The 26393-nt window shown below is 41.7% G+C and overlaps 2 protein-coding genes across 2 annotated transcripts in view; one reads left to right on the top strand and one right to left on the bottom strand.

Moving 5' to 3' along the window:
* Positions 1-26393, bottom strand: part of txlng (taxilin gamma) — a 765700-nt gene that overhangs the window by 429915 nt on the left and 309392 nt on the right. The window lies entirely within an intron of this gene.
* The window catches only part of prmt3 (protein arginine methyltransferase 3), an 88297-nt gene that overhangs the window by 21322 nt on the left and 40582 nt on the right, over positions 1-26393 (top strand). Inside the window, exon 11 of the mRNA XM_050052750.1 lies at positions 19692-19770. Within this exon, the coding sequence (XP_049908707.1) occupies positions 19692-19770 (79 nt within the window). The remainder of the gene's footprint in view (positions 1-19691; positions 19771-26393) is intronic.

The raw sequence follows: 26393 nt of genomic DNA, 5'->3' as shown, positions 1-26393 counted from the left end.
TGGTTGACGTGCCGGTGGAGCGGTGAAGGATAGGGGGCGTAATCTCTGATGACACTGGCTCACAGAGTGCTAATAAATCTAAGAATCCTCCAGTCACTTCTCATCATGGCGCCGATGGCAGACATTTCTCAGAGTGGCCGGAACCTAAAAAGCTGCCCTCTGTTGTCACAGGGGGAGACATTCTGGCCAGTGTAAATGGTTTGAGGCTGTATTAGACTTGAATGGGTTTGTCTTATCGCCAGGTGGTGTCTTATTACCACAGGGAGAAACTGGAGATGTCACGTATGTAATTCTTTTTCTTTTTTTTACTTCCGATGCCTTGTTTTTCAGTGTACATCATATAAACCACTTTCCTTATCACAATTCTTACTGAGTTGCCCACATCATTGAATTGAGTTTTTAACCCTTTCATCCATGAATTATAACTACATCAGTCAGGATTTTGTCATTTGTGTTTTTATTCGTCTTTAGGCATGAAAAAGGAATTAAACATCACTTTTTGTAAATGCTTATTTTTTAAGGTGGACAACATGTATTTGAGTTTCCAACTTGAAGAAGCTGAATGCAGCATTCAGATATTATCTTTGATTCAGATTCAAAACCGGAATTGCCTGCACACGGTTCTCAACATGGAAGTGGCTGAGCTGGCGGCTAGCAGCTAACAGTGTTAACAGAGTGAACAGTGCTAACAATGGCAACAGTGCTAAGCATTTTGTGTGCATAGAAAAAGTGTTAGATCTTTTATTTCAACTCATGAAAAATGAGAATCAACAACAGACGTCAACTTACACCGTTCAAAAATATAACACTTTAGTTTTTGCTCCCAGAGACATAACTTTTCTGTTTCCCTCTTCTCCAACCACTCAGAAATATTAACTTGCTTTAAATTAGTGAAAAACAGAATTTGACATGTCAAACATTTTTTCAGCAAAGTAGAAAATAAGTCCACACACCAATGCAGAGTGATGTTTTGAGCCCACAGCTCTTCCTCAGACTTCTAATAAATGACAGGAAGTCGCCATCTTAAATACCCATAGAGCCTGAGCCAGTCATGTGACATGCCACACCTGTTGCCCATATTCATCATAAAAATAAACCAAGAAAATATACATATAGGTACATGTGTACCCTGATATTGTACCAGAGCTGGTTTTGATAAATTTATAAGGGGAAAATACCAGCATGTACACATTTTATATCCCACATATGTAAAAATCATATTACAAAATTATCTGGTCAAGTGGTCGTCACACACTCACACACGCACATCTTGGTATGTCGCAGTTGCTGCTCACCAGCAGCAGAATGCATTACAGTGTGAGCATGCTTACGTTGCCAGACATTTCTTTGGTCCTGCACCCGTGCCATTGGATGTTGGGATGTGCTCGTCTTTTGTACGGTTTTAAACATTTTTTCAGGAACAGCTTTTCAGTGAATATAGATTCAGTATTTACCTTTCTAGCAGTCACAGGAAACGTAAATGTAAAACTGAGGTTTACGCATCCAAAATGCCCAAACTAAACGACTTTGAGCAACTTCTTGACAGTAGATGAGTTTTATATTACAGAGGGTGATGGAACAACAAGGAGCACCCACCATGAGCTGCAGCATGAAATATGATTAGTCACTTTTAAAATAATGTGAAGCCCTTTTTAGATAGGAATTGTGCAAATTTGCAGGAAAGCCCAATCAGTCTTCCGTCAGCATTGGCAGTATAAAAACAAAACCGCCTATCTACTTTTGTTTATACAGAATGTGCCTTTTTCGGGGCAATGGGGGGCGTGAGCAAGTAACAAAACGTGTAGCTCAGTGTGTGACGTAAACAGTGACGTGGGAGGGAAGCCGCGGCTGGTCAGTCCTTNATTCCTGCTATCAGCTGTTTCCTGTTTATCCACCGCCAGTGGGTCGCACGTGCGGCGTCATCAAGTGGGTCGCACGTGCGGCGTCATCAACAGCTCCTCCCACAAGTCATCAACAGCCCCTCCCGTGGCTGAAGGGCGGCTCGTTCTTTTTAAATAAAAGGGTTCCGCCAATATGTCTACCCTTACGTGGCGGAAAATTGGGCACCTCGGATCAACTTGCCAATCCGGCTCTGTGTGTCTAAACACACGCAGCTTGACGGCAAAACGGCCCAACATTCGCCGAAAATCGGCAGTGTAAAAGGGGCTTGAGTTTGTTTGGCTGCTTTGTAAATAGATACACCAGTTGCTCTTTTGTATTTCTGACAAAGTAACTGCTCAAAGAGTTTTTGCTGCCCCCAGATTACCAGGACCTGGAGTGTTAAACTGCACTTGCCATCACCATTGTAACCGTGGGTGTCACCAAATCAACCAGAACTGAAATCTTAAGAATTATAGAATTAAAGTGACTTTGATTATACTGGTCCTACTCAATTTGGACAGTTCTTTGCGCATCACACTCCAACACCCAGTTTCAATTGTAAATATGGTAAATAGTGGAAACAAAACATCAAAATTCTGTATCTTTGTGACTTCGATCAGGCTTCAATACCTCGGCCTCACAAGGCTTTAATGTGTGCTTAATCTAATCCTGATCAAATGCATGCATGTGCACACACACTACACACACTGACACAGATTGGGGGGCTTGCCAACAGAGAATGGACAAATTGGGTCAAAGCAATGGCAGAGATGCACAGGAGGGAATTCTGTAACTCAGAATAGATTAGAATAGACAGAAGTGTCAGGCTTTGTATTTCTTCCTCTGGTTTGTGTGAGTGTAGGATTGATGAAATAAACAGGAAAAGGAGAAGGGAAAAACTCAGCTGGAAGACCAGAATTTAGAACTGAGAACCTCTCGCACAGCTACACTCTAGTTAGTCAAGGTAGAAAATATAATGTAACGGTCTGGTGAGTTTGTTGTTACTGAACAGTGTAATTAATCTTAAATTTGTAGAATGAATAGGTCTACAGATCCATGCTCTGTGGGCTTACTGTGGCAAAGAAAAACATCACTCCTTAAAAAAAGCAAAACAAAAACTAAATTAATCTATCATCACGTGTGTTGTGATTGAAAATGTTGTTCTCTGGCCCGGAAAGTTGTATATATTGAGTGGAGGACATTTAGTGAAAAATGTTCGGGGCTTTGAAAAGGTATTAATTCTAGAGAGACTGTGAACACATGCAGTGCAGAGCTGAAGCCAGTTTCTTCAGCTTTAAAGTGTTTGCATTAGGGATGTTCACAATTAATTGACCAGCATGACTCCATAGTGCTACTGGTGGTCAAAATGTTGCATTTAATTGTCCGCTAAAGCAGATGTACTTATGTGTGTGTTCTCAGATACAACTGGGACATCATATTTAATACCTCTAAATACACTTTTCTAACTAAGAGGTTATAAGTAATGTTAGATTCATTATCTAGTGTCAAAAGACTCTAAACATTTTGACAAATTTGCTCATTTTGAATTTTCTTGAGACGTAAATCAGAAAAATAGTATGATGATCATCTTTGTGTTCAATAAAGAAAACTCCTAGCCTAGACCCATTATTGGAGTCCTCCAACAATTTCCAAATTTGTCCTATTGACACTTGTTTATTTGTATTAAACATGTGTTAGATTGGAAAACATGACACAGTGTTTGTGTTTTACCAAGCAGTTGGTTTAGACGTGTGTACGCAACAACAATAGCAGGCACAGTGACCGCACACAACATCCCAGAAGCCCTGTTCCCATCGTAAACAGTTTTGTAAGCACAAACAAAACCTTGGTGTCATTTGGACACATTGTTATCTTTAGGCAGTGCTAGTCAGTAGTTATTAGGTCTGCTCCCTGATAGTCGACCAAAAAATAGTCGACCAGAAAAGTCATAAGTCGGCAAGATTTCATTGGTTGCTTAGTTGCAAAAAAAACCCTATTTGGAGCTGCACTTTGTCAAAATAAATCAGAACCTATATCACCGAACCATGTGGGAATTTAATTTGAAAGGACAGACACAGGAAGTGTCCTCGTCAGGTTAATTTCCAGGGCTGGTACCTGTGGTTATTCCACAGGCTAGTTAATAACATGTCGGGCAGGAAATCCAAAGTGTGGGATCATTTTGAGAAGGTGAAGGACGAACCCAAGGTGATATGTAAACTCATCTTCATTGGTCGACTACAAACATGACGTATCATCTGAAACATGGAAGTAGCTACATGCCCATTAGCCCACAGCGTCATTAACAGGCGGCTCGCTCAGTGTGTGACGTGCACTTGGAGATAAAATATAGGCCTATATTAATGAAGGTTCATTAGTACGGTTTTGTATTTCTCTGTAATGTAGCACAGTGTTAACAATGTTACTGATACTATTCTTTCTCACACCTTCAACTCAAACCAAAATATATCATTTAATCATTACATTCATATCAGAAACATGCAGGAGACTAGTCGACTAATGGCCCTAACTGACGACTATTGGTCGACTAGGAAAATTCTTAGTCGGGGGGGCAGCCCTACTAGTAATATCACGATACAATATTAAATCAATTCTTATGGCAATGGTACAGTATTGGCTGATATCACAAAGTCTGCCATGATATGATTTCCATTTAATTTGGGGGCCTGCGATCGATGTGAGACAAGATCTGACACAGTTACAGACGAAGCTGCCACCCCTTTCTTTTTAAAGAAACTGCACATAAATAATTGTAAGCAGTTAAGTGCAGTTGACTCCACTTAGACCCTTAACACACGGCCTGGAACTGTTTGGTGGTGACATAGACATGCCATGTGAATTTCAAAATAAAGGCTTATAAAGATGTTGATATGGAGCGATGTTTTTGCTTTGCATTGATGACACTGGATTGTTTATTACTCAAATTGATTCATCAATCATGACCAATGGATCGTTACACTCCAGTCGAAAGAGCCGATGTATGAACAAGTCAGCCTTGGAGTTGATTTTAGGTATATTATTTTTGAACTTTTACAGCAGGCCCCTCTCTCTGGTGCTTGTGCTTAGCCGCATGTCGCAGTGCTAGAGATGTAAACTCTTCAGAAAATCAAGATCTTGATCTCAATGACATTTACTGATTTGATATGATTTTAACAGCCATCTTTATAGCTGCAGTTTTTCACTCTCACATTGCAGTAGATGTTTTATACGATGTAATTATGGACAAGTATTGACATCTGTATTACTCACATTTTATTGGTGCTTTATAATTGACCATCAGATATTTATTTGTGTGTAAAATGTCATCAAACCAAACCAAATGGTGCCGTAATGTCAGAGATGATGATAAAAAGAGCATAGGATGACTTAACTATCTGTGTACCAGCAGATCGTAGCTTTGTAGAGATAACCTTGCAAGTTTTACTACGAAGTAATAAGTTACTTACCTGATGATTGAGGCTGTTATGCAGGAGAAACGAAGGATTATATCACTGAAGTCCAGCTGTCAGAGTTGTTGGACCGAGCAGACAGAACAGTGGTTACAGGGCTAATAGACAGAGATGGGTGATGAATGTGGTGTATCTGTGGTGCTGGTGGTGGTGGTGGTGGAGGTGGAGAAGGGAGCAAATGAGTGTCTGTCTGCCGTGGCAGTGTTTGAGAGACTGCCTTTAGCAGCACCACTGTCATTTCATAACTCACAACATTGATCGGTTCTCTTTCTCAGCACTCCGAAAAACAAACAGTCCGGAGCAGATAAGAGAGCGGGGGGCTGACGGGGGGGAGGAGAGCTGAGTCCCCCAAAGGCTAAATAAAGATTGTCACTCCAAGATCAATCACAGGTGATGGGCCTGCTAGCTTGATAGTGTTTAATGGCATGGACGCACAAAGTACATGGGGACCGACTGTCGGAGGAGAGTTGGCTTTAACAAACTTTTGTTGCATAATACAACAGTCAACATTTAGAGTTGATGCCTTCAGTGATTGAAAAATACATGCTACTGATGGGCTACAAAAACGACAGTAACTTCACTTGTTCTTTGCAGTTGAAGGTCCAGTGTGTACGATTTTGGGGCATCTTTTGGCAGCAATGGTATATAATATTCTTTACTATGTTTTCATTAGTTAATAATCACCTCAAACTTTTTGTTAGCTTAGAATGAGCCGTTTATATCTACATACATAGCAGGTCCTCTCCCACAGAGTTCTAGTAGCCCAGAAAGGACAAATCAAACAGTGGCTGTACTCAGGGTCTTTTGTGTTTTTGCATCAGCCACCGTAGTTCTCCTACATTTCTTACGCTGCTTTGCTAAACCAGGCTCGTGAAACCTCATTCGCTAAGACTAGCAAGCCTGTACCTTAGTGTCTCTCCCTACATGTTGCATTAGACATGAGTAATGTACCTCGACATCCCTGGGTGAGTGCAGCCATTCCTATCTGAGGGTTGAATGTGGCTCCCAGGCCACCGCTCTCGCTCTTCGCGACCAGCTCGTTCAGACTGGGCGACTCTGCTGGACACCCCTCAGGGGCTGTTCTGTCGGACCAGTCGGCCTGCTTACTCTTCTTCGTGGTTGTTCAGGGTAAATGTGTGTGTACATGGATAATTTGTGGTGCTGCATCAAACGCTTTCTCAGTCTCTTTTCGTCTTCAGAATGTCTTGCCTCTGGCATCTTCCTTGTGGCGTGCCTGTTCAGCTCAAAGGCCTCTCCAGCTCTCTCCCTAGGTGCAGCTAGAAGCGGCTGACCCTGCCTCCCACCACCTGCCCAAACCACACCCACATCTACAAGACATTTATTAAACTAGCAATAAAGCTATCATAACATACATGCTCTGGAGAAGTTTCAGCTCTCCAACCACTAGATGCCATTTAATCCTGAACACTTGACCTTTAATGGAAAAGTCCACCCTGAATATGTCAACATGGACACTTTGCATTTCCAAGTTTATATTTGTAGTAGTGAATTTATTTTACAAATGTGTCATTGTCCTATTTTCGAGCTTTGCCTTTTAACTCTCTAGGAAAGCAGTAAGTTTATAAAATTCACTCCCAGGATCGACACATTCAAGCTGTTGTGCCTTGACTACTTGGTCTGTCTTTTGGGTGTATCCAGTGTGTGCTAATGGGCCTCAGTTGACACGCATCAAATGACTCGAGGCGGCTGATTGGTGTTGCTGTTAAGTGTCTGATGTTGATGCCAGTCCCTCAGACTACCAGTTCCTTACTTATACAAGTTTAGGGAGAAATCAGAAAAGAGAAATCCCAGAGATCAATTTCGACACCAACAGGAGCAAAAAACGAAACGCAGATGCTGCCAGGAGACATATTCTTTTTTAAAGTTGGTCTCATGTCAACTGAATGTTAAAATCAAGTTATATCCCATGCATAAAGGAAATTTTGAATTGCACACTACACAAAATTACTTTGGGCCATATACAACAAATTCTCTGTCTTTCTTTCTCTCCTACTACGAGTCCTCCCAATCTTTCTCTTTTGGGGGTTCCACTCTGGCCTGTGGTCCTCCGCTGTGTGTCACTCTGACGCCGACTAGTGCTTTCTGGGGAGGTCGGGCTTGGTCAGGCTTGGGCCCAGTATTTTATGTGATGATCTCAGACAGGCCAGATTCAGGCTTCAACTCACAGGAGTCGGTTCAGTTCAGGTTTTAATTTTCTTCTGCCTGTTGAGAGCTCCTCATTTCAGTACCACTGTGGTAAAGGTTCCAAGGGAGCTAAGCTGAGACTATGTCGTGTTTAAGATTACGTCACAGAAGGTAAGGTGTCAATATGGTGATCAGCTAAGAATCCCTCCTACATTTAGGGTGTTCTGTTAGTGGAAAATGTAATGGAGAAAAGGACCTGGTACCAAAAGTCAGTCAAGTTGAGTTGAGTGTTACCATGCAGTGGAAGTGAGGCGTGAGTTCCGCTGCCACACAGCTGAAGAGCTGGACTTCAGTATTTGGTCCAAGTGTCTTCACAGCTCTCTGTTACCTTGAACACAAATTGATGAAACAGAAAACTATCATGAAAACTAAGTGCTGACTTTCCCTTGAAAAAATGTTTTCTACTGAGGATGCTGACCCTGCATCATATATGCTCTTCTTGATAACAGTTTACTGAGGCGAAGGCCAGTGTCCCTGAGCTTATTGAGGTATGAGGTAACTCACCTTGGTGAAAACTCTCCCAGAATGTCAAACTCATCTTCAGCAACAGTGAGTGTGTTTCATTAAACTGTGAAAGGAACCCTGAACAAGAAAAGTGTCAGAGAGCTCTCTTCAATTCTCTGCTGCTGAGGATTTCTTTGTGCCCACATCTGTGATATTTTACCTTGAGGCAAACATAGTTTGACTACAAAACAAGTATCAGGGACACACACTCACAAACACACAAAGTCCGAATCATTGTGTGCGGTAGAGGTGTGAAGTCAAATTAATGGCAGCCCTTCCTCTTTAGCCTCATTATCAGTGCTGGGAGACTCACCTGCCCAAGAAGAGGGGGGTAGTCATCAGTCATCCTGTCCTTCAGTGTGACTGACTGTCAGTCTCACACACACACACACACACACACACACACACACACACACACACACACACACACACACACTGTTAGAGACTTGGGACGTAGTTTTCAGCCAGCTGCCTGTGTTACAAAACCTCTGATGCATCTAATCCATCCCATTTGTTGTTATTTGGCAGGTGTTTGTTAGTGTGGTGTAGACCAAGTCATTTATAATATAAGAATACTTATTTTCATTTTTGTCAGACTTTCATCAGGTTCCTTAAAGGTTTATTTTGTTTGATTTAGGGGGATATATCGACAGAAATGCAATAGAATATTAATAACTATGTTTTCATTAGTGTATAATCACCTGAAAATAAGAATAGATGTGTTTTCGTTGCCTAAGAATGAGCTTTTTATATCTATATACTGAGCGGTTCCTCTACCATGGAGTCCACCATGTTTTTTTCTACAGTAGCCCAGAACGGAAACACTAAATAGATAGGGTGACTTCATTTTTCGTGTCCGCCACTGTAGTTCTCCCACACACTTGGCACATGGGAGAAGTTTCAATTTCAGTTGGTTGCAGTCTGCAACCTCTCCACTAGATGGCACTAAATCCTACACACTGGACCATTAAAAAAGACTAATTTTGATAAGTTACGCGCACCTAAAAGTTGTTGTTTCCTGCTGCAAAAACATGCTGATCACTGTTGTTTCCGCAGATGCTTAAAAGTCTTGAAAGGCTTTAACATCATTAATCTTAAGCCCAGTTTAGACGTTCAGAACGTTCTAGAACGTCACAGAGAAAAGTTGCAGCGGTGTGAACTGGCCGCCTGTACTTTACTCAAGCCGGCTAATGGTGTCACCTGCAACTCCGCTGGTCAAATTGCCTGTAGCTGGTTTTAGAACGTAAGGCTGGTCACCTGTTCTTACAGCCGATCAGCTTGTAATGAAGTCCACTCATCAAGTCAGAATGACCGCAGACGGTGTGTTCGCTTGCTGCGGCAGATGATCTGTCCCCACTGAGGCCTCTGTTTCTGTCCTTACGTTGTGCTGGTGTCGGACGGTGGGTCATTGCTGCTGCTTGCTGTCTGTGCCCCGAAACACACGCACACACACATTCTCATTGACTGATTAATTGGCGCTGGTTTTTAATAGAATTGTGGCATATTTATTATGAATACAGTTAATATGATGCTCTTTTTGTTGCCATTGCATCACTACTACAAATGCAACTGTAGCCAGTATCTCACTATCACTATCCTCATTCATATTTTAAGAAGCTACAAATTATATTCAGCCACAAATTAAGTCTGAAAAGCTGGAAATCAGAACAGAAGTACAGAGAGTTGTTGCATAGAGATGATACACCGTCTCAACTAGTTGCATTGGTGTGAACCAGCAGGTTTTTAGAATGTTGAAGAATGGCGCATTGCAAGTAGCTGTCTGGTTCAGCTGGTCTTGTCATGAATCTGTGGTCTGAACTGGGCTTAAAAATAAGGCCTTAATTGGAAATAAAATATCTTGAATCAATCTCTCAAAAGTCTTAAAATGCTAAGACATGGGAAGTAGGATTTTTTCTAACACTGCATTGTAAAATCTCAAAATAATTGGTCATATGTATTTTTTAAAATAATTTACCAATTGGTTCTCGCATAACCATCACACAGATCAGAATAGAGGAACCAACCACACTCATATACATTTACCACATTCAATCAAAAGACAAATTAACACGATTTTTTCAAGGCAAATGCACACCACATCCACACTTTAATGAGAACATATGTTTTCCATGTTTTCCGAGTTTAAAATTATTTTTAGCGATTTTTTTAACTTTGAGTAACTGATGTGGGTTTATGTCATATTTTTTCTTCAGTTTTGGCTATTGTAAAATTGTCTTGAATTTCATTCTGAGTGGCATTAAAAAAGTCTTTAAAAGTCTTAAATATAACTTGTCTTAAATCCAATCATCCTCCTCTCAGATCACACAGGCTTATGTTTTAGAAATTTGTAAATCCAGAGTCAGAGAGAGACACATCTGTTTGTTACACCACCCCTCTGTTTTTATGAGACTCCGTTTTTACACCCTTCGCGCCCAGTGAGGCATAGGCATATGGCCATTTACCATGAGCAGGGTGGTATATAAAGACCCACAATACAATTCAACACAATAACATCTATTGTATATATCTGAAATGCGATGTTGCATGTCACTCATCTGGTCAAAACAAAGGAGTACTGTAACTACTCTCTGGTTTGAATGACGCTGCTGCAGCACATGCAGAATATGGACCTGACGACCTGAAATATCCCTCAAGCAGACATTCTCATAAACCCAAAACAATAATCCTGCACTGCTCAGTTGACATTGTTTTTGTGGAGAGAAATGGCCTCCATGTTCCCTCAAAATGATGAATTTAACAGCAGCTTGTGAATGCTTGGACAAGTACACAGCCGAATGCGAGTATATTAGGACTTTATAGTGTACGTGTCAATTCACAGCTATAACTTTTTATTACAAAGAGGCACACAAGAATAGACATTGTTTTAGTTTTATGCTGCTGACTCAGACTTTGACCTTAAAACCAAATGAGATTAAATGTTAAGGTGCCTTTCCCAAAATCCAAACAGTAAATCCATGCGTTGGGGAGTTCAATATCCAGTCTTAACATCTGTGTCTGACATGATGGAGTTTCTCCTCTCATTACAGCCACCAACAGCCTGTAAAACCTAATAATACTTTCAGTTGTATTGTGCTGTTTTTATTGAGGCATTCATCAGTATTTAGACATGACTGGACAGAAAATAGTCTCAGGTCTTTAAGAGTAACTTCACAGTATACACACTTCTTACTGGTTTTAACAGGTGAAATTACATCAAATTCTGGCTTCTCTTCGCTGGCTCCCTGTTTGTTGTAGAATCGATTTCAAGATTTTACTGATCACTTTCAAAGCACGTCTGGATCTGGCCCTAAGCTACATAGCAGAAAAGCTGACCCTATATGAGCCAGTTTGCAGCCTTAGATCTTCAGGTGGGGCCCTTCTGGCCGTTCCAAAGTCGAGGCTTAAATCTAAAGGTGATGGTGCCTTTGCCATCAGGGCCCCTCGGCTCCGAAATGACCTGCCTGAGGAGATAAGGCTCGCAGAATCTTTTAAATCACTTCTAAAAACCCATCTTTATAGACTTGCTTTGTGTGATGTTGTCTTTTTATCTCTTTTATTCTTTTTATTTTTATTTATTTATATTGAATTTTTGCATCTTGCATTTTTTTCTTCTTGTTTCAACTAACTTTATCTTAGTTTTGTCTTGCGTATGTTTGGTGGGACTGGTTGGTAGTCGTTGTTTTGCTCTGTCCTTAAAGAGCATAAGTAACTACACAGTGCCTTAATCTAGTGCAGCACTCCCTATTTTTTTCCTCATTATCAGTCAGTAAATATCGGTAGTATGAAATTGGACAAAAGACAAAGGTAATTGCTGCAACACATTCACAAAATGTGCCGCTTACCTTAAAATCTTTTGTCTTAAAATAATTTCCATACTTGATTGAAATGTACTGGCCATGGGAATGATCAGGCCATCCTCCATCCACACGCGATGTTCTTGTCGTTGATTTCAGAGGAGCCACTGCTTCTAATAACCTTGTAGCTGTACTGCAAATTACTTTGCTGTTACACTACTGTATCTCTCCCCTCTATCTCATTTGCATGCCTTTAAATGGAAATTAGGTTGATATTGGGACCTGCGTGATGTACACTCGCCCGGCGTTAACACACTGAAATCTATTACTCGGATGTGTGTGATATGTTTATGCTAATTTGGTGCCACCTGATTGTGGACTAGAATAGAGGGGGCTTGTTGACGAAGAGGTGCTGCCTTCAGTGTTCAGCGAAGCGTGGAAGTAATCCCAGAAACACACACATTCACGCATGCACACCATCTCCTTTATTTTGCCTCGGCCCTCCTGGGACTGGAAGTGATGATGATCTGCAGTAATTGAGGAAGACGTATGTTGAATGCAGTAGCAGAGAGGAGGTACTGGAGGGCGGAGGAAAGTGTAAACTGCTGATGCAGATTTTGTACCAAAACGCCTCTTGGTACCTATAATTGACAGCCACTCAGTCTCCCATGGGCTGATGGACATGAAAATCTGTAAATTGTAGCACACCAAGTCTTTTTCTAACACTCTGCCTCCAGCGTCTAACGACAGGAAAACATTGCGGGAGTAATTATAAAAGTTATCTCTGCAGTTTCTAAAGAAAACTCGAACTTAAAGGCGTTTTTGCAAAGTTTAGGACAGTGACAACTCTTTGAAAAAGCTAGAATTCTATACGGACGTAACACAGCTGTAAAAGTGTATTTGCGATTTTTCTTTTTGTGTGTGTCTGTTGGTGCATATGTAGATGTGTACGTGGGTGTGTGTGGTAGCCCACTCAGGGGAATGTGTTTTATATGCTAATTTTGTTAATGTGTATAAGCTGCTCCAGCCCATTCTCATTAGGTTTTCATTAGTCTCTTTTATGGAAATGCACAGTGACTATACTGCAGAGCATCGGCTGCACCAGCCGGGCCGCCTGACAGTAAAGCTGAGCTGCTTCCTCACACGAACACCTCGGCCCGCCTGTGTAATTGAGCCCGTATAGATAGACAGATCGACTGGAGGAAAGTGCATCAAAAAGTTAGTGAATCAGTCTGGTGTTGAGATTTAATCTTGTTTTTATTAACACAAATGAATAAAGATAAAGTAAAGTGAGATAACAGAGAAAGTTCGGTAGCTGAAGTCTGTTTTTTTTTCTTGGTGTAGTTTTCACCTGAAAATACCTTTTAAACAAGGTGGATTTGGCCCCGTCTACATGTATACAGATGTTTTTGACAACAGATATTTTCCCCTTCATTTTACAAAATATCTCTGTCCATACTACAGCACACAAAGACTAGTCAAGTCTAAGTCATTTTTTTTCAAGATCTGGGCACAAAAAGAATTGAATGCAGGTATTTTTTGACTGGAGAAGTTTCAATACAACTTAGTATAGGTTTATTTCAGTCGATGCCTCACAGGTATTAGTCCCTTTTACACTGCCAGATTTTCGGCAATTGTTGGGCCATTTTGCCAGCAAGCTGCGAGCGTTTAGACACACAGAGCCGGATTGGCGAGTTGATCCGAGGTGCCCAATTTTCCACCTCGTAGGGTAGTCATATTGGCGGAATCCTTTCAGTTTAAAAAGAACAAGGCGCCCTTCCGCCACAGGAGGGGCTGTTGATGACTTGTGGAAGGAGCTGTTGATGATGCCACATGTGCGACCCACTGGCGGTGGATAAACAGGAAACAGCTGATAGCAGGAATTAGCGAGCAGCTAGTAGCAAGAGGGAAACACAAACCTGACAGACGCTGTAAAGATGAGCAACTGGGGAGACAAGGAATTGCGTGCCCTCCTTGTCCTCGCAAACGAAGAGGCCATTAACCGTCAGATGACGGCAACGGTGAAGAACGGGCCGAGTTACGAGAGAATCGCCGAAGGACTGACCAGCCGCGGCTTCCCTCTCACGTCACTGTTTACGTCACATGCTGAGCTACACATTTTGTTACTTGCTCACGCCCCCCATTGCCCCGAAAAGGCGCATTCTGTATGAACAAAAGTAGGTAGGCAGCATTTTGCTGCACTCCTCGATTTTGTTTTTATACTACCAATGCTGAAAGAAGAGTGATTGGGCTTTCCTGCAAATTTGCACAATTCCTGTTTAAAAAGGGCTATAGCCTAGTGGAACCATCCTAATGACGCAAGCTCAACATTCTGTTTCGCTGTCTGTATCAGTCTGGACCTCAGACATTTTCAGTGGGCGGGAGTTCTTGCCTTGACAGACGAACTCCCTCTTCCAATCAGCGTAACAAAACACTAGCTAACATCTTCTTCATCACCAATGGAGCCAGTTGATAAATCAAGCCTTTGCCAAATCCAGTCGAAAGGAACTCAGCAATTGCATACTCTTGTTCTTGTTTAATTGTTGATATTGACTCTATTTATGCGGTAAGTTCACTTATTGACATGTTTGCTAACTTCAGAGTTAGCGCTTGTTGCTTCAGGAGCTGCCATTATTGTTTTGCAAGCTGCGGCCTGCATTTTACGTCATCAGCGACAGTGCAGCCTCTGATTTGTCCTGACAGGATTTTAATTTCTAAAAGTGTCTGGGGCTCTACCGAGTCCAGACTGATATGGAGAGCTCACGTCATCAGGATGGTATCACCAGACTACATGGCTCCATCATCGAATTTGGGAACTTTGCTTATCTGAACTCTTGTAGGACTCAGTGCAGCATTAAATGAAATGGCTATTGTTTGTGGGCTAACAGGCCCAGTTTTCTTCTTGTAAAACATTGACCCCTCTTGTAGGCCTGTAAACCAAATCAAACTGTTCTTTAGATTGAAGATTGTACCTTCAGGTCCGACATGAAAACTCTAGGTGCTACAAGTCCAAAATGTTGAGTTAAATGAACTTAAATCACAAACTTCATGGTCAGACAGAAAACGCACAGTTATAACTCATCTTCGCACTGTCCTGCAGCATTTTGCTGAATATGTAGTCTTGGTAGGAATTATTTTAAAACTTGAACTTTTAATTAAAACGCTGAGACACTGTTGGTGTGAGTGTGATTAAACTGTGAGGGATATTACATTTGAGCGCTGCATTATCCTAATTAAAATATCAGTGCTGACTGGCCTGAAGGAGGCCTCTGTGTCATTATAAGTCCAACTTTGCAACACCTTCCTTGTTATAACATGCAGTAAGTGTGACTTAGACAACATGCAGATATCTAGCCGTCTGTGCACTGATCATCTACGCTGATACAGCCCAAAACTGCTACATCATCAGGATTTAATTCAAATCGTGGTTATGACACATGGCGCAGGATTACCTGCATTGTTTAGGAGTGACAGCGAGTTCACTGATGGATTGTTACTGCAGATATTTAATGTAGAGGCTGAAGTATTCTGGCTTGATCTAATCAGACAAACTTTAATACTTTTGCTGTAGTTCCTTTAGTTCCTCACATCACATGGCACAGAAGTGGGTCTATGTTTCAGTTTTTTTGGTTATTAACATTGCAGATATATAAATTAGGGTGGCGTGGTACATGCTGCTAAAAGAACATGGAAGGCGGTGGGGGGGCAGTAATCCCAGAACATTGTTGACGATAAAAGTAAGGTGTGACTCTGCTTACGGGCATCTCTCTCTCATATCCTCTTCCCTTCAAGAGGAGCAGTGTCCCGTGAAATTGGGATCTAAATTACGAGGCTGGTGTTCTCTGTGTGAGGGTTTTAAAAACGACCCGCTCAGCTGCTAAGGACATCGACTGGACCACGACAGTCAGCAGCAGACGATTCGGGGGCCTGACTTCGGTTCGAGACCAGTCCACCGCTGATAAACAGAGAGAATGTTTCCCTTTATCGCCTCGCGGAGGATGAGTCGGTTATATCAGCTTCATCGCTGTCATCATTATCAGCTCAGGCCCATGACAGAGATGGTGACGATTTTGGAGTTGGTTATAAATCAGGGCTGTTTCTCCTGTTTGTCTGCTGCTTGCTCTTCTCTCCTTTCTCCAATAAAAGGTTGTCTTTATTTGAATAATAAGGCTCTTATCTCAGTGAATTACTATTCTGCTGGCTACTGCATCCTCTCTACATCACTCTGTCTCGCTCTTCCTCTCTCCTCCTCCTCTACCTGCTCTTCATCATACAAACTCCCCCCACACATACCTCCCTTCATTCACTCTCTATCTTTTCTCCCAGCCCTCACCTCTCCTTGTCCCTCTTTCCCCCCAATGAAAGAAAGTAGGGATATTGGAATCTTAACCATAACTGTGACCATTTTGTTTTCTTATTTATTACACTTTGTTCACACTACGCTCAACTGTGTCACATCTTGCGCTCCAGCAGAGTGTTAGCAAGCCATTTCCCTAATATTAAACTTGCCAGAAATTAAAATACACCATATTAGCACAAGTAAAGTGCTTTGTTATCATATTGATCGCCTGCCCTGGCGTGAGACGTTGTTTGAAAACTTGTAAATGGAATTTTTTCAGTGCTTTAATGAGTCATGCCCCAGCAGAGGATAGTTTATTGACAGTGCATTCTGTCTTATTATTCCACCATGCACAAACCTATCATTTCGTCTCAAAGGGATAGATTTTTTTGAAGTGGGGTTGAGGTACCTATCATAGGTAGTACAGTACATGGCAGTCGGCGCTGTTTAGAGAAGCTGCCAGAAGTACTTCCACAGAAGGTAAGCACTGTACTGCTGTGGACAAGGAACTAAGGCAGTTATGTCCATCTTTGCTCTCTTCAAAAGCCACATTTGACAAAAACAGTAATTTTACCTCTCACAGGTGAGTACTTGCAGGTCTTCCGCTGCTTCGATCAGTTTGTGAATACGAACTAACCCTTTAAAAAGTCACACAATAACACAAACAAACTAAACAATCGAAAGCAGCAGTAGACCAGCAACTCCTGTGTTCTGCAAGGTAAAATTATTGTTTTTGTTAAAGGAGTCTGGTGGCTTTGAAGAGAGGATAGATAGCAGCTTTAGTTTACCATCAAAAAGGGCCGTCTGTCAGTCAAGGTAAAGTGGTGAAAATATTCTAAATATAGCATACACTTTAATAGTCTCGCGTGACCAGCCTCCCTTACTTCGGAATGGGAGTTTGGGGACATTCGTCTTTCGTTTTGTAATAGAAATGGGCGGTGATATCCAGACCACGTGACGGCGTTGCCATAGGTACGGCACGTGTGTGTCCTGTCGGTAAACAGGCGGAAACATCTCTCTTCTCCTGCGTAAGGAATTTTAGACAGAGTCGCTGTAAATCCTTAATTTGTCCAATCTTGTGGACGTTGCAGCTCTGCAATACAGCTGAATCAAATGCAACCATATACAATTAAATCTTTGGGAACAGCAATTCCGGTGTAGGCGGGTGTAAGGCAAAGCTAATCAGCCGTTGGTTGAGGAAGTACGGAAGTATATGGATTTGGATCCGATCACATCACTGCCGCTAGAAGCCAGCGCTAGTTCTATTACAACTTTGCTATGGGAATGTCCACAGATGACAGAGTCAGCCAGCGTGCTGATGTCATCGGCGTCTGTGTAAGAGACTTTAACTGATACTGATTTTTTTTTGTGGCTAAAACACATTTTGCTACAACACTACACTGCTTAGCTTCCATGGTGGCACTCCTGCCTGCTTCTATAAAGTTGGGGCTGACATCACTAATACCCTTACTATGGATAAGTACCTTATACAATCCAACTTAAAAAAAAAATCAAAAGCTATCCCTTTAACCCTTTGAAACCTGGAGCGACATCATTTTTCATGCTGCTTTTAGACACCTTATGCAAATATTTAAACCTTTGAACCCTGAGCAAATTGGTGTGATTTCTTTCAGAAAGATGGGGGGAAAAGCATCAAGCAACTTCGTAAGAAATGTCCCACAAATTGCAAAAAGATAAAATATTTAGTAAATTATTTTTTAAAAATCTGGGAATAAAGCAAGGAAAAAACTATAATTAGTTATTATATTTCGAAATTATGTTGCAGAAATTTTTACCAGGTTATTACCTTGTTTGTTTGTTTTTAACTTTCTTTCTTTTCTTTTCTTTTTTACTAAATGTTTTTAATTTTCTCTTTTTACTAATTTCTTGCTTATTTTTTGGGTCATTTCTTCTTTCATTGCGCATTGCCTTCTTCGTATGTTTCAAAAAGAAATCAAGCACATTTGCTCGGGTTTCAAAGGTTAAGCAAAGACATATCAGTCTTGTGTTTTACTTTTGCTTATGACTTTGGGTTATTTGGATATATTACCGTAATTTCCATAATAATGTACTAACAGAAGTAATGCTAAGGTTGTGAAACATGGCGGCATCGCTAGAGGTAAATCCAACTGGGCTGCAAACACATGCAATCACAAGATCTGGCAGGTTGTAATCAAGCCGACAGGTAAATCAAACTTAATTGGAAGAGAAATCGAAAATGATAGAAACTGTCCATGTAAACATTCAGTATAGTTTACAGACTGACTTCCTGGATCAACTTTGACTCCATGTACTTAATTATGTGTTTTTCCTGTGCAACAGGGGATTACTAAGAATATTATTATTGCACTCCAAATAATGTGGTTTGTGGTGTGTGTGATCTGACTGTTGTGTTTGTTCCCCTGTGGGCCTATTTTAAGAAATGTCGCCATGTTCTAAGACGTTTGATAGGTACGTTATAATCGATAAAACTCAAAGTTCTGAGCTCTTCCTCCCTCGTGCACCTCCTCTTTCCTCTATGCTGAACCTGTAAAGCTTTGCAAAATACAGATTAATGAACATTGTCAGGTCATGGGTGAGCTGATGATTAAGCACTAATGTGATTGACTCCAGAATGAATGTCAGTATCAGATAGTTCATCAGACCTGCACCAGAAATCCATATCAAGGCATGTAAGGCTTCATAAATTTACAGTGAACATGAGGACAAATTCATTTTTGTGATGGAAAATGATGGGAACCAAATATCCAGACTGAAAATTGAAGGAGTTGTACCTTTGTCATTCTTTTCCTTGAGCTCTTGTTTTGATGCTAAAACACAGATTTGAAAGCATTGATGGGTGTTTTTGTTCCCGATGGAGCAGTGAATCAGTGTTGTCGTGGCGGTGAGAGGACTGATATGGGTCATCAGTTACACTACAAAATGTACATGTAGTGATTTTCTCCACCTCCTTGTCCCAGACGGAGAGATGCCCTCCCATGTTTGAACCTGTCCAAATATTGTGCACATAAATACCATAGTGAAGGGGCCAGCGTTGCAGCTTGTGCTTATTCGATCGGTCGATCTGCCGGTTGGAGGGGTAGGAGGTTGAAAAAGCCGTTTGTCAGCAGTACCTGCCACTCAGGTCGAAGCCAACAAGATGTGGACAAAACTCAATTTCAGCATTAATGGAATAATACCACGGTTAATGTGCCGTCTGCTGGAGTGGAACAGGAAGTCAACCCAGGGTCAAACCTCTGGATGTTGGGTGGCAGACCACGTGGGCACTTCACTCAATTTACAGTCGGGGCTCATTCAGATTTCCACCATAGTGATATTGAATTAAGAAAAAGCCTAATTGAGTTGTCCAGCAGTTCTGTAGTCGTCTTCTTACAGGCATTTATTACCTGCCGTACACTGCCAAAAATACCAGATAATACTGTAACAGCTGCTTTTGTCTTTTTCTCTGTGAACTTGCTCCAGAAGCTGCCTGGGGAATAATGTGTTTTCCTCTCTCTCCAGGGTTACTTCTTGCTGTTTGAGTCCATGTTGGACTCTGTCCTGTACGCCAGAGACCTCTACCTGGCTGACGGTGGCTCAGGTAGGTCACATCTTCTCCTCGTCACCAAATCTAGGTAGCACAAAGGATTGTTACATCAGAGTTGGCGATTGTCTCTCAGGCTCATGACATATGCCACATAAAAACTGCACAGAATGTGATTTAATTTCTCCATAATGTGGTTTAAAAGTAATGCTTCATTTTAAGAGTGATGATGCAGCGCCTTCCAGGCTGTCCCTGTGTCCTGCATGAAAATTAACTGTGGCATGGGGAAGTGGGAGGAGTGTCAGGGGGCGTTACTATAGTGACACAGACAGCCAAATCCACCTTTCACCATTTAGGAGCATGAAGGTTTTTTCCTTTGCACAACTACGTCACACTACCTTGGGTGCACTCCAAATCCTACTTGTGCTGACCTGAGTCAAAGGCTCAGTGTGGCAAGTGCTGTTACACGTGATATGTATAACAGCACTGTAACCAGTACAGACTAATGACCACATGTTTCAAATGGAAAAGGTGCTGTATTGGCTCTCTCAACACTTAAAAGCTGTGAAAAGACTATACTGAGGTCTACCACAGCATCTCCACTACGTGCTGCTGTTTAATTATCAGCTGATAGAGATTCACCATCAGACCTGCCGCCTCATGTATCTCCTGCACTCCATTCAAGTGAGTTTTTAAATCCGCTACTACATAACAAACAGCAGGCTGGCTCAACCAATTGCAGCACAGCTCTTGAAAAATCTTTGGTATGATCAACTTTTTGCCAGGTCAGCTTTCCAACAGTCAGTTTTAAACCCCAGAAATTTTCTCAGCAAATTATAATGTAGATCAAATTATCAACATGAACCATAGACTGTATAAAATAATAGATGTAGCCACCGCGACATCACCCATTGGTTTGTGGACTCCCAATCTGAAGCTTTGAGTTTGGCATATTGACCGTCGCCATCTTGGTTTTTTGGAGCCAGAAGTGACCATATTTTAATGAGAGGCTGGGGTGGATCTGACAGTGACTAACAGACTGTAGGGAGGCCTCACAGTCAACCTGTCACTCAGGCGGCTCTGTCCTTAAATATGTGTAACTTTAAAGGCGCTGTATGTAAGAATGAAAAAATTTCCCCTCAGGGGGATTAATAAAGTATATAAAATTAAAAATAAAATTAAAATTAAACGGTTACTGCACTCAAATTCAAAATACTGCCGCGAGTCGTGTCTGCCCCCCCTCCCCTACAGATTCGAGGTTGCTGGACAGCGACACGCTGGAGACTGATTTGTTTGCCCACGGGCGGCTGCCGTGGCAGGGCCGCGTCACCGCCTCCTTGATCTTTGGTTTTCCAGCGGACCGTTTGAGCAAGTCTGGCTTCTCTGCTGCTAACGCTGCTGCCGGGATACAGCTGAGGAGGAGCCGGCTGCTAATGCTATGTACCGGGACACTGCTGATCAATATTGATCGCCTTCAATATGAAGGCCTAAAAGGCGGTGTTAAATTTGCCCGACCCATCCGGAGCTCAGGTAATTTTGACCCTCAATCAGAGACCTGTAATTGCCGTTTTTCTGGTCATCAGAGGCCAGGCGATCAATAAAATATCCTTGAATACCTAAAACAAAACACAAACACGTGTTGTTGTTGTTGTTTTTAGTCACGTAGCCTGTCCATAATGATTAAATGTCACGCTGCTAGCTTGCTAACGTCAGTACACGTAACGTATGCTAACGTTATGTTACACAGTGTTTAATGATACAGTCTGTTATCTCCCTATTACTCTAATCTTTCCTGCTTATCGCTCAAACAAATGATTAATGTCTATATTAATATCGGTACTCATTTAAGATACCTTCATCAGTTACCAGAGGCCACTGTCTAACATCATCAATCCAGCTATTCATGATGCTGTCATTGTAGAGAGTCAGTTCACAATGACAGCATAATGAATTGATGACTGACATGTCACCGCAGCAATGGCACCGCCGCAAGATGGTGGTGTACACAAATCGCTCGCCGAATTCGTCTATAGCTCCTTTAAGTCTTCATGAAATATAAATGGGTGAGTTACATAAAAATTCACCCCCCTTCGACTGTCATGAAGGGTGAAATAGCTATAGACACCAAAAACCTTTTCTTGTACCAGGCTGTAAACATGTTTATTTCTGCTGTAAAGTTTGACTGGCTTCTGGAGCCAGCCTCTAGTGGCCATTAGAGGAACTGCAGTTTTTACCGATGTTTGCTCCATTTTTCATCCCCGTAGGTTGCCATTTGACATGAACGCATTAATAGCTCACAATAATCTTTTGTGTGTGTGTGTGTTGTATTACTCAGTAATGACTGTTTCCTGTTTCATTGAATAGTGGTGCAGTGAAGTGCAGTATGATACTGAGCTTAGACGCAATTGGATATATCTACAACCAATCAGGGAAACAAAACGTGACATAGAGCTGAGCGATGGACACATCAATATCAAATATTATAATGGATATTTCAGACAAGGCTGTAAAGTATTGAGTCGAAATAGTAAGAGCCCATATACATGATAATCTGACACACATGCAGAGACCATTTTCTTTAGGGATTTGCCTTTTTGTGTGTGTATGGTCGTCCCAACTCCACTACTGACCAGATTTAATGGCTTAAGCCAAATGTGACCCAACTAAGGAATGGTTCCACCACACTGCCTTTAGTGGCTCTTTGGGACACAAGGGAGAGGTCACACACACACACACACACACATAGATTGACAGCCAGAATGACCCCAGTTATAAGGACAGATGTGGTCGTGAGGGAGATTGGACAGGCGAAGGTGTGACCAGAGTGAGGAAGAAAGTGACAGGTCAGAGGACACCGTATGGTTTGTCACAAGCCTTTTACCCTGACGCTCCCAGAATGAGCTGCTCTCTCTGGAGCTACTGCCACTCAAAACCAGGATAGATGTCTGACAGCACCATAAACGTCAGCCAGTGGAGCTGCTTTGATAGGGGAACATGAGATCAAAATGAGACTACACTCACCTTGTATTCCCAGTACAAATGATAAGTTCCCCCACTATGGCTTATTTTTTGTTTATATCATGCTGCACGTCTAAAGAGAATGTTGATCTCTGGCAATCTCTCTGATCTCTTTTTATTTACCATGATGAGCAGGATGCTCCTCTCTGATCTCTGATGCCCCGCGCCCTTATTGTTGAAGAAGTTGTGGGGTGTAGCATTAATTAGCTTTTGATTATAATAATATCTTCAACTTGAGGACGTTCAGCATATGACTGTAATGTTACTGCATAATGTTTAATGCAAACCTAACCTAATCTAAAATTAACCACATTCTTTTGGCGCCTAAACCTTAGAAAGTGAACCTCAAAATGAAGTTTTTTACCTACATGCTGAGTTTATTTTGAAAAACAGTGTATGCATTTAAATCAGCAGAAACTGTACATTTCCTGTGAAAGGGAAGGGATGATTTTGGAAAGAGAAAAATTGACAAGCCATCATATTTTGATGTGAGGGGCCACTGACCAACCGTCAGTATCCAGTATCCATATTCCACACTTTCGGTATTATCTTTGGCACCAAAGTAACCCTTCAGACGTGGTACCTAGACCCTAGTGTTTCCACCGCAAACAGTCCTCTTAAATGTAGGCGGGGTTGTTGTCACTCACTGCTCCGTCCAGCACTCAATGTATTTCCTCCTTTATCAGTCTGCACCTTGTTTATCGTCCACAGAACGAGGCTGCACGCCGACATTTTCAGAACAAAGTAGAACAGGCTGCAGTGAGAGTCTCTCTCCATGGGATATTTAAAAATGGTGGGTTTGTGCATTTAGTCCTTCTCAGACAAGCTCAGGGGTTTAGTGTTACCAGAGCCCACAGGAACGATGCTCCACAACGTTTTTTTTCCTTCCAAGTGAGGATTAGAAATTACACAGTTCACATAATCTGTTCGAAATTAATATATATTTTGAAATGGTTGAAGATCCACTCATTACTAAAAGTGTATGTCATCCAAGAGAAACAATAAAAACTAAAGTGATGGTCAGAGGTGTCACATTGAATTTTCAGGTGTGCTGATGGATTTGCATGGTCACCTCATGCATTGAGTAACATTACAAGTAAACATTCCACCTTAAAAGTTGCCGGCAGTTGGCCGAGTGAGTTAAGTCACTTTTTTCTCAGACTCCAGCTGCTGTGAGAGGCAGCAAAACATCCTTTCATTTTATAGTTACAGTTTACTAATAAAACTCTCCACAGTATGAACAGTGGTTACATGAGCCTCAAAACCAGACACAACTCAGCCCTGAGCAGAGTGACCGTCGTCTACTGACCAATCAGACTGCAGTGTTCACAGCTCCACCTTTTAGTACCAGATCTGTGTGCTAGGTACCCCAACAGAGGGGGGACCAAACATAGGGAAGGCACAGAACGGTTCATTGGTACCATCCACAACTTTTAACAGTGGAAACGGAAAAAAAAGTGTACCAAAGTGAACCGTGCTGCTTGATGTAACTGGGGCTTATTTGACAAGTTGGGAGTGAGAATGTCATGTCATTGGTTGTTGCAGCTTTTGTCAAAAAATAGATTGGGGTCGGTAAGAGATTAATAATTTAATTAATTTCATAAAGTCAGTTTACTCCCCATGGCTAATTGAGCCTGCATGGTGCCAGGCACTAAAGTGAGGTTGGTTACCTGTGTTAATACTCTGAGTGGAGGCTCCTGCATGTTGTTGTTTTTGTTGAGAAGTAAACATGCCCAAGGCAGTATTTATGTGCAAATCTGTGAAGCAAACATTCCTGCATTCCCGTACAGCCAGACTGCACCTTAATGTTATAACCACAGGAAGGTACAGACCGTAGGTTTAATTTATTGAATGTTGATCCTTGTACACTTTTTGTGTCACATTAGATTTAAGTTTATTTTCGTACTTTGTGTGTGTGCGCACATGGCCGGCTCTGCAGCACTGCTGCTGTATGTGTGTTTAAGCTACATTAGAAGAGAGTTACAGCGGCTCCCTCATTCTCCCCACTACATTAACCTCCCCTTCATCCTTAAATGTGTCCCCGCATGCCTGGCACAGCACAGTGTCCAGGGAAAAGGGATCTGTTTTGTCCCATGCCCCCTCCCTCACCGTCTTTCCCTCTTTCACAGCCGACCAATGTGGGAGACGGAGAGAGCAAGAGAAGGGTGGGGGGGGGGGGCATGACAAACGGGCTGTGAGCAGCGGGTCGAGAAGGACGCAGATGTCAAAGCCATGAATCTGGGGACGCCCGTGTACCCCCCCCCCCTTCTCTTCATCTTCCTCCCTCTCCATCCACCATCCACACCACAGCACCCCCTCCTTCGCCTATTCGTCGCTCTGTCTCCGTTTCTTTTTCAGCGTGTCTCTCAGACGGGCCTGTCCCGATTCTGCCCAATCAGCAGCTCTCCCCCCTCCTCTCACCTGGCCCTCATAATTACTCACCCGGTTCAGTAATCAGAGTAAAATGAAGTGACAAATCAGCTGTTTGCGTGCATATGCGTGTGTAAATACGTGTGTGCACAGTCATTAGGTATGGTGACACTCACAGGGTCACACGCAGGCTTCAGCTAATAATGGTGACACTCACAGGGTCACACGCAGGCTTCAGCTAATAATGAGAGGCCATGAGTCACCCATCACTGAGCTGTCGCCATCCATTCACACCTTTTATGGTCCAATGTGTCGAAGGTTGTGTGAGACTGAGCACCAACACAAATGCCGGGTAAAATAAATAAAATGTGCTCATTGAAAGGCTTATATTTTTTATACAATAAAACATGGCTGTGAAAAAGGTTGTTCCTGATAGAGAACGAAGGTTGAGGCCAGATTCCAGTAATCTTGATGATTCTTTGTCTCTTCTATCCACCTCTTTTGCTTTTTCTTCTACCTGTTAAAAGACTTTATAACTTTAGTTTTAAAAAGTGCTACATAAATGAGTTGTACAGTGGACAAAGTATCAAGGCGTTCTTAGGAACTTCTCAAACCAGCCATGCATCATAATCAGTTTTTCTACCATCCAGAAAATATTTAAGACGGTCATTTCGCCAAAATATGAACAACTCAAACAACAATAGTAAGACATGACATCTGGTGAGCTAATAAATGGAGCTCATAGTGGTGGTTCAAGCAGGAATATGGGGTCTATGCTCTCCAACTAAACACATTTTCAAATGACAGAGACGTCTGTTAAAATTCCTAACTTATATTCTGCTAACTGCTGTTTAGTGTGGATAACACTTTTCATGAGAAGTTATCATGACGCCACAGTCTGGTGTAGGGATCGACTGATATGTTTTTTTCAGAGCCAATGCCGATACCAATTATTATGAAGCAGAGATACCGATAGCCGATATTTACAACCAATATATGTCTGCTGTAAAAATCATAGTTGACACAGCATTAAGGAAACACCAGAGGCAGGATAAAAACTCAGAATAAAGAACGAAATTTTAGATCTTTCAATAAATAGGAAAATAAATAAGTTAAAAATAAATAAATAACGAAGTTGAAGAATATGCCAGCTAAATAAAAACAGATTAATAAAAATAAATAAATACACAATAATCATAAATACAAAATTTAAAAAAATACAATGAAAAACAATAAAAAATATAATAAAATGATAATAAAACTTGTCCATACCCATTGGTAGCTTTGTCACC

The sequence above is a fragment of the Epinephelus moara genome, chromosome 1 (genome assembly GCF_006386435.1).
Source record: "Epinephelus moara isolate mb chromosome 1, YSFRI_EMoa_1.0, whole genome shotgun sequence".
In the NCBI taxonomy this organism is placed as follows: domain Eukaryota; kingdom Metazoa; phylum Chordata; class Actinopteri; order Perciformes; family Serranidae; genus Epinephelus; species Epinephelus moara.
Note: the sequence above shows the minus strand (reverse complement) of the source record. Positions and strands in the feature narration are given on the sequence as shown.